The sequence below is a fragment of the Helianthus annuus genome, chromosome 12 (genome assembly GCF_002127325.2).
Source record: "Helianthus annuus cultivar XRQ/B chromosome 12, HanXRQr2.0-SUNRISE, whole genome shotgun sequence".
Lineage (NCBI taxonomy): Eukaryota > Viridiplantae > Streptophyta > Magnoliopsida > Asterales > Asteraceae > Helianthus > Helianthus annuus.
In genome coordinates, this window is record NC_035444.2 from 70,790,282 (window position 1) to 70,799,107 (window position 8,826).

General features: G+C 42.9%; 1 protein-coding gene across 1 annotated transcript; it reads left to right on the forward strand.

Moving 5' to 3' along the window:
- Positions 1 to 416: 416 nt before the first annotated feature.
- Positions 417 to 2,447, forward strand: LOC110893070. The gene has a single exon (XM_022140190.1). It carries the CDS (start codon positions 417 to 419, stop codon positions 2,445 to 2,447), a length of 2,031 nt encoding a protein of 676 aa, XP_021995882.1.
- Positions 2,448 to 8,826: the final 6,379 nt, after the last annotated feature.

The following is an 8,826-nucleotide window of genomic DNA, read 5'->3' on the forward strand; positions in this document are numbered from 1 at the left end:
GATTAGCTCTAAGTGTGAGGTGTGTAGAGGTGGGCATGAGACGGTAGATTGCCCGGTAGGATCTGAGGAGGAGTTGAGTTTTGTCCAGAACCAAGGACGAGGCCAGGGTTACAACTCTGGATGGCAGTCACGCCAAACCTCGAACTGGCAGGGCAGGAATCCCCCTGGATTCCAGCCTCGCCAGAGTCTGTTTCAGACCCCTGCTGATGGACAGAACAGTGGAGAGTCTAAATCTGAGCTGAGCGAGTTTTTGAAGAGGAACGAGGAGAGTCAGAGTAGGATGAATAAACTCCTAGACGATAGTGATGCAGGGTGAGGCTAGACATCAGGAGCAGGTAAAGAAAAATCAAGAGTTTGAGCTCATGTTTAGGAATCAGGGGTCCACCATAAAGAGTCTAGAGAGGACCGTTGGAGAGATGGCCAATAGGATGACTGAGAGGCCAGTAGGTACATTCCCTAGTAGCACCCAGACGAACCCAAACGCCACTGCAAAGGCAGTGACTACTAGGAGTGGTAGGAGAGTAGAAGTAGAGAAGCCGGTAGATGAGGACGAGGACCCGGTTGATGAGGAGATTGAGATGGAGACTCCTGCTGGTGATGTGCACCCTAGGCTGCGCCCAGCAAGTACAGCACAGTCCAGCGAGTCTTCGGGAGAGAAGAAGAAGGAGAAGGAGCCACTTAGAGTCTATAAACCCACAGCTCCTTACCCTGGTAGGCTTTTAGCTAAGAGCGATTCTGAGCAGTATTCACGGTTCTTGGAGATGCTGAAAAAACTCCATGTGAACCTTCCTTTCATCGAGGCTCTAGCTAAAATGCCTAAGTATGCCAAGTTCCTAAAGGATCTTCTCACAAACAAGAAGAAACTGGAGGAGTTGTCTACTATCACTCTTAGTGAGGAGTGTTCTGCAGTTGTGCAGAACAAGCTTCCTAAGAAGATGGCCGACCCAGGGAGTTTCACCATCCCGTGTCTGATCGGAGACCTTACTGTCAGCCATGCGCTGGCCGACTTAGGAGCTAGCATTAACCTCATGCCTTACTCCATTTTCGCTAAGCTCAATCTAGGTGAGCCATCTCCTACGCGCATGAGCCTTCAGCTCGCAGATCGATCTGTGAAGTTTCCACGTGGTATCGTAGAGAATATGCTTGTCAAGGTTGACAAGTTCGTTTTTCCGGTGGATTTCGTCATTCTTGATATGGACGAGGATTCTAAAGTTCCACTTATTTTAGGACGTCCATTCCTTGCTACTGCCCGAGCCGTTATTGATGTTCTTGATGGTAAGCTTACTCTCCGCGTCGATGATGATGCGGTCACCTTTGACATCCAGGATTCGATGAAGCATACGCCGCAGCATGACGACACTCTTTACTTTATAGACACTCTTATGTCACATGTGGGTAGTTTTCTTGGTGAGGTTTGCGGTAGAGAGTCTATAGAGACCCAGATGTTAGGGGTAGATGTCGAGGGCATTGAGTTGACCGAGTTCGACCTAGAGCAGGATTCACCATTACCATCGAGCGAGCCATCCATAGGATCCGAATGTTCTAAGGTTTCTGAGGTGTTTGAAGTGTTAGAGAGAAAGACTCCTGAGGAGAAACCATCAGTGGAGATACCCCCGCCTCTAGAGCTGAAGGAACTGCCATCTCACTTGGAGTATGCATTCCTTGGCGAGGGATCTCAGTTGCCCGTCATTATTTCATCGAGTTTGACGGAGGAGGAGAAGGAGAGACTGATGGTTGTTTTGAGGGCGCATAGGCATGCTATTGCCTGGAAGTTAGTAGATATCAAGGGTATTAACCCTTCCTTTTGCACCCACAAAATTCTTATGGAGGAGGAGTATAGGCCGGTGGTACAGCCGCAGAGGAGGCTGAATCCCAATATGCAGGATGTGGTGAAGAAGGAGGTGTTGAAGCTGCTCGATGCCGGCCTGATTTACCCGATCTCTGATTCTGCATGGGTCAGTCCTGTCCAGGTAGTTCCCAAGAAGGGGGGTATGACTGTGGTGGTGAACGAGAAGAATGAATTGATACCCACCAGGACAGTCACCGGATGGAGAGTCTGCATTGACTACCGCAGACTTAATGATGCCACTCGCAAGGATCACTTTCCCTTGCCGTTTATTGATCAGATGCTTGAGCGACTGTCAGGGCAGCAGTTTTATTGCTTCCTTGATGGTTTTTCTGGTTATTTCCAGATTCCCATTGCACCGGAGGATCAGGAGAAAACCACCTTTACATGCCCATACGACACCTTTGCGTACCGACGCATGCCGTTTGGACTATGTAATGCTCCGGCTACTTTTCAGCGCTGTATGGTGGCCATCTTTCACGAGCTTATCGAGGACTCCATGGAGGTTTTCATGGATGACTTTTCTGTTTTTGGGAGTTCCTTCGATTCGTGTCTGCGTAATCTAGATCGAGTGCTAGCTCGTTGTGAGGAGCGAACCTGATGCTTAATTGGGAGAAGTGTCATTTTATGGTTCGTGAGGGGATTGTGTTAGGTCACAAGATTTCACACGCGGGGCTTGAGGTGGATCAGGCCAAGATAGATCACGCAGGATAATATCGCCGCTTTATTCGTGACTTCTCTAAGATAGCTAGACCTATGACCCAATTGTTGGAGAAGGACAGGCCATTTGTTTTTTATGCCGAATGCACTAGGGCCTTTGAGTTGTTGAAGGAGAGGTTGTTACTGCTCCCATCCTTGTGGCTCCCGATTGGAGCCTTCCATTTGAAGTCATGTGCGACGCTAGTGATTCTGCTGTTGGAGCCGTCTTAGGGCAGCATAGGGAGAAGCATTTTCATCCCATCTATTACGCTAGCAAGACCCTAAATGATGCTCAGGAGAATTACACCACGACTGAGAAGGAGTTGTTAGCAGTCGTGTTCGCATGTGACAAGTTTCGGTCCTACTTAGTGCTTTCTAAGACCATTATTTTTACCGATCACGCTGCACTTAGGTACTTGTTCGCGAAGAAGGACGCGAAACCTAGGTTGATTAGGTGGATTCTCTTGCTCCAGGAGTTCGACATAGAGATTAGGGATAAGAAGGGAGCAGAAAACGTGGCTGCTGACCACCTATCTAGGCTTGAGAATTCGGAGAGTGAGCCATCTAGCGGGGGGACAATAGGCGATTCCTTCCCCCATGAGATGTTGATGTATGTGAGGGCCCAGGAGGAGGGCTATCCCTGGTTCGCAGATTTTGCGAACTACCTGTCCACAGGAGAGCTTCCACACGAGATGCCATACCAGCAGAAGAAGAAATTCTTTGCCGACCTTAAATTCTACATATGGGAGAATCCTTATTTGTTTAGGATAGGTGCGGATCAGATGGTTAGGAGGTGTGTGACTGCACCCGAGACTCGTAGTATTCTTGAGCATTGTCATTCAGGGCCAACTGGTGGCCACTACGGGGGAGCGTATACCGCTAAGCGAGTGTTTGATTCGGGGTTTTATTGGCCCACCATCTTTAGGGACGCCCACGAGTTTGTTCGTAGTTGTGATGCTTGCCAGAGAGCTGGCAACATCTCATCCCGGAATGAGATGCCCTAAAACCCCATCCAGGTGGTTGAGATTTTTGATATTTGGGGCATCGATTTCATGGGACCCTTCCCCATGTCACGTGGGAGTCGTTACATCCTTGTAGCTATTGATTATGTGTCTAAGTGGGTAGAGGCGAAAGCTTTGGCCACTAATAGTGCTAGGGTTGTAGTGAAGTTTCTGAGAGAGTTGTTTGCTAGGTTCGGCACTCCTAAGGCCATCATTAGTGATCGTGGCACCCATTTCTGTAACTCGCAGATGGAGAAGGTGTTGAAGCGCTATGGGGTCACCCATCGGCTCTCGACTGCCTATCACCCTCAGACGAGTGGACAGGTGGAGAATGCCAATCGTGGCATTAAGCGTATCCTGGAGAAGACTGTCGGACAGAGTCGCATTGACTGGGCCGACAATTTAGATGACGCACTCTGGGCTTTCCGTACTGCTTATAAGACACCTATCGGGACCACACCCTTTAGGATGATTTATGGGAAAGCGTGTCATCTTCCAGTTGAGTTGGAGCACCGGGCGTATTGGGCCTTGCAAAAGGTTAATCTTGATATGGACGCCGCGGGTAAGAAACGGTTTCTCCAGATACATGAGTTAGAAGAGTTACGTGATGAAGCATACGAGAAGTCGTGGGCTTACAAGGAGAAGACTAAGCAGTTGCACGACCGCCACATTAAGAGTGTGAAAGAATTTAAGTGTGGGAATCGTGTCTTGCTTTATAATTCGCGATTGAGGTTATTCCCGGGTAAGTTAAAATCCCGATGGTCTGGTCCGTTTGTGGTGAGAGAGGTATTCCCGTATGGGACGGTAGAGATCGAGGCGGACGATGGACGTGCTTGGAAGGTGAATGGTCACCGTCTTAAGCACTACTTTGGAGGGACGTTAGATGATCGTGAGGACGAGACGATTTATCTCGATCCATCTGTAGGTATATTTGTTGTAGAGTTTTGTGTATATATATATATATATATATATATATATATATATATATTTTTTTTTCATTTTATTGATTGAGTCAGTCTGGAGTCAGTTTTTGTTTAGAGTATATATTATGCTTGGGTTTGCTTTGTTTTGTTTGTGCAGGTTTGGAGGATACCGTCCGTACTCAATCTCCATTCGGACGGCGATTTCGAGCTTATACTATATTGTAAAGGGCAGCCCCAGTATATTGGTTTTGGATACGATTGCGAAGGAAATGCTATACAATCGTGTACGGGTTCGGATTGATGACACGCGCAGCTGGCACTGATTTTTATCCTAACCAGCTAAGTCCTTTCCAACTCGTTATCTTTTTATTTTTGTATATTATATTAGGGTTTATTTCTTATTTATTTTTAGTTGTCTTTCATCCTACATTGGGGACAATGTAAACTTTAAGTGTGGGGATGGGAGACTACGTCTTTTTAGCTAGATTTGAGTCGAAAAAAAAATTAAAAAAAAATGAAAAATCAAAAAAAAAAATTCAAAAAAAAAATTCAAAAAAAAAAATCGAAAAAAAAGAGTGAGTTTGTTGCGAGTCCCGATCCTTTAGCGCATAGAAAACAAAAACCTTTTCAAAACGTCGGTCAAAAGCGGTTTAAGTGTCGAATTTACGAGTCGAGAGCGCATGTTTCTTTAAGTTGCGGGATAGTAGGTTGACTGAATCGGTTTTTGGGAGTAAAAGGTTTTGGGATGCCTAGGATAGTGGATGGAGCCGGAGAGTTAATTAGTTGTGCATTGTCAATATCGGTAGCCTTTATATTCCACATGATAGTGAGATTTGAGCCTTTATATGTTTCATATATATATATGATCACTATTTTCGTTTCATGTGTGTTTACCGACTTGTTGCATCACTTTAGAACTTGTGCGTTTTGATACAGTTTGAGACCTTCAGTTAGTATTTGGCATGGATGTGATAGAGGCATTAGGATCACCCTATTTGTGTAGCCTATGTGTTTGACCCGTTTCGCCATTACCTTTAGACACCACTTTGAGCCTAAAACCATTCGTTTGTTACCCATTGTTGATTTGATAACCGGATCGTGTTATGTCATTTGTGTTTTTCCTTGAAAAAAAAAACGAAAAAAAAAGAGAAAAAGCCAAAAAGAAATATGAAAAAAATGAGAAAAAAAAAGCAAAAGATGAGAAAAAAAAAGAATAAAGTTGTGGGTCAAAATGACCAATATGTTAGTATTTGTTTAGTGCTTATCCGGTTTATCGTGTGATTATGTGTTTAGCCACTTATTCCAAAAAAAAAAAAAAAAAAATTACCTACCTTTAGCCCTTACCTACCCAATAAAGCCCTCTTGATCCGTGTTAAACTCTAACAAATAGGTGGAAATCTGATTGACGTACAAGCTTATGATAGTATGCTTCATAGTTCGGTTTTGAGAGTTCACTCAAAATTACAAATTTATTAGCCGAGAGATGAGTGACATTGTGAGAGGTGTTGACATTGCATAATTGATTGCTTGAAGGTAAGAAAAGCTTGATTAGGTAGGTCCGTTTTCATTTAAATATTATGATTCGTTAACCTTTTGAACGTTGTAAGTCTTGCGAAACCGCTGTGTTTGATGATTTCGTAGTTCGCGTTATAATTTGTTTGAGACTTACGTTAATGTTAAGTGTTTAAGTTGGATATGTTGCTTGGGATTTTGCTTAGGGACAAGCAAAAGGTAAAGTGTGGGGATATTTGATGTGTTGTAAAACACACACTTTTATCCTATGTATTTTGTATACTTTAGTAATTAATTAGAGTTGCTTTTATTAGTTTTATTGTATATTTTATTATTTTAGATTGTTACAGGTCCCAATGCAAAAAAAAAAAAAGGAATGAAAAACGAGCTTAAACGATTAATGTGCGAAGAATCAGGGAATATTAATTAAAGCTGAAAGATGAAGGGCTGAATTGCAGTTAAAGAAAAATTGTTTAAAAATAGTGCATGAAAGTTAAGGGGCTAGAATGGCTTGTTGTTGAAAGTTCAAATTAATTCACACTAGATGACAAAAAAAAAATTCAAAAGATCTATGTGTGTGTAGTAGTATTGAACGTGAAAAAAAAAAGAGCAATAGGAATTCTTGGATGAAAATTAATTCATTGGGCTTGGCAAACTTGGACGAAAAAACACGCTGGACGAATTATATGCTGCCTTTTAATCAAATTGTGAATATACTTGGATGAAGTCTCTAGTGGGCCGCAAAAGACTAAAGTCCAGAAGCATAACCCTACGACAAAAGAATAAAAGGAGTTGACGACAGAAGAAGAATATCATATATTTTTGGACGGTCGCACAAGGAGACATAAAAGAAAAAACCCTACGGACGATCAGACGAGAAGCATAGGAGATTATCATTCGTGCGAGTTGTTGGACGGCTGAGGAGGACAGGAATCACTGATTTGAAGTATTTGGAGCAGATTAAAGCCTCGGTTCGTATCGGTTTTGCATAATTATTCTCGTATTCGGTTGGACTTGTTTTGATTGTTTCGGTTTTGTCAAACTTTGATTCATTAGACATGTTTACTGAATTAGAATACGTTGAATTTGTGTTTGAATCGTTTATGACTATGAGTAGCTAAATCTTTTCCACTACCTAGGCCGTTATGTTGAATACCTTGTGAATTATGATTCTTGGTTTTGGATAATATGTGTTTGGCTTAATGTTTTGGTAAAATGTCTATGAGTTGTTGATGATGACGCGTATGAATGCTATTAGTAATTAATTAGCGTGTTGTTTGCTTTGCATGTTCGCTAGTTTGTAGCTTTGGTAGTTTCAAAACTAGGGTTTCGTGGGGTTTTCTCATAGACTTTGTGTTAGTGATTAACCTAGTGGTTTCTTGTCTTAGTTAACCCTATTAGCAACCACGCGAGTCTTTGAATTTAGTGTTTTGCCATTCTTGAGACCAGGAGGAGATAGAGTGTCAGTTTGTCTAGTTCTTGGGTTTTGGGTAAAGGTGAGACCGGGAGGTGAACCTAGCTTGATTTCCTTAGTTCCTAGCAGATTTGAGTTATTATCATCAATCATAGATTTCCCCTTCGAACTTTAGGGTTTGTTGTGATTAGCGAGACCGGGAGGTGAGCGAGTCAGTTGGGTGCCATTACATTCCCTAGTGAGGTGAGACCGGGAGGTGATCCGAACTAGTAACCGGTGATTTATACGTCTTTCTTAGGATTGTCCGAGAGGTGTTAGTGAGACCGGGAGGTGATCTAGCAGTCTTTAGGGTTGTCTTGGGCTAGGTGCATGTTTAGGAACCCAGTAGCCATTCCATTGTCCGAAACCGAGAATTGTGAGTTGCGGGTAGGATTCTAGGCCTAGGTAGTTGTTTCTTCATTGCATTTGATCTCCATACTTTGCTTCGTCTGAATTTTCGTAATTCTTAATTTAGTGTTTAGAAAGTAAAACTATTCTCAAAATCAAACAATTTATTAGGTTAGGGCTCGATAGAGGTTTAGTATCAAGAGTCGCAATATTGTGTCCACGGTTCGATACTCGGATTTACTTGATTTACTACCTACGACCGGTACACTTGCCGGTAGTGTGTGGTTTACGAGTTTTTCCAATTTTTAAAACTTGTTGAATTTAATTAAAACATATATTTCACACATCATAGTATCATTTCCTTTCTTTGTTTTCGGCAACTTGGTGATAAAATCCACTGTCACCATTTCCCACTTCCAGGTGGGAAGTTCAGGCTGTTGCAGCAAACCTGACGGCTTTTGATGTTCAGCTTTGACTTGAGCGCACGTCAAACATTTGGCTACATAGGTAGCTATAGACTTCTTTAAGCCTATCCACCAATAGTTCACCTTCAAATTCTGGTACATCTTATCAGCTCCAGGATGAACGGAATATTCGGAACTGTGGGCTTCCTGGAGGATGACATCCCGAAGTCCTCCATAAACTGGAACCCATATTTGTCCATTTAACCTCAGGATTCCGTCCTTACCATAGGATAACTGCTCTTCAGTTACTCCTAGCTTTTCATCAGGGTAGTTAGTTTCTAGCACAGCTTCCCTCTGTGCCGCTAACAACCTTTCATTCAAACTATTCTTTAACTCAATGCTCTTGGCATTGATTCTTATAGGCTTCACTCTTTCCTTCCTGCTTAAGGCATCGGCAACTACATTCGCCTTGCCAGGATGGTATCTTATCTCACAATCATAATCATTCAAAGTTTCCATCCAACGTCGCTGCCTCATGTTTAAATCCTTCTGATTAAACAAGTGTTGAAGGCTCTTGTGATCAGAATAGATCACACACTTGGTTCCATACAAATAATTCCTCCATAGTTTTAGTGCGAAT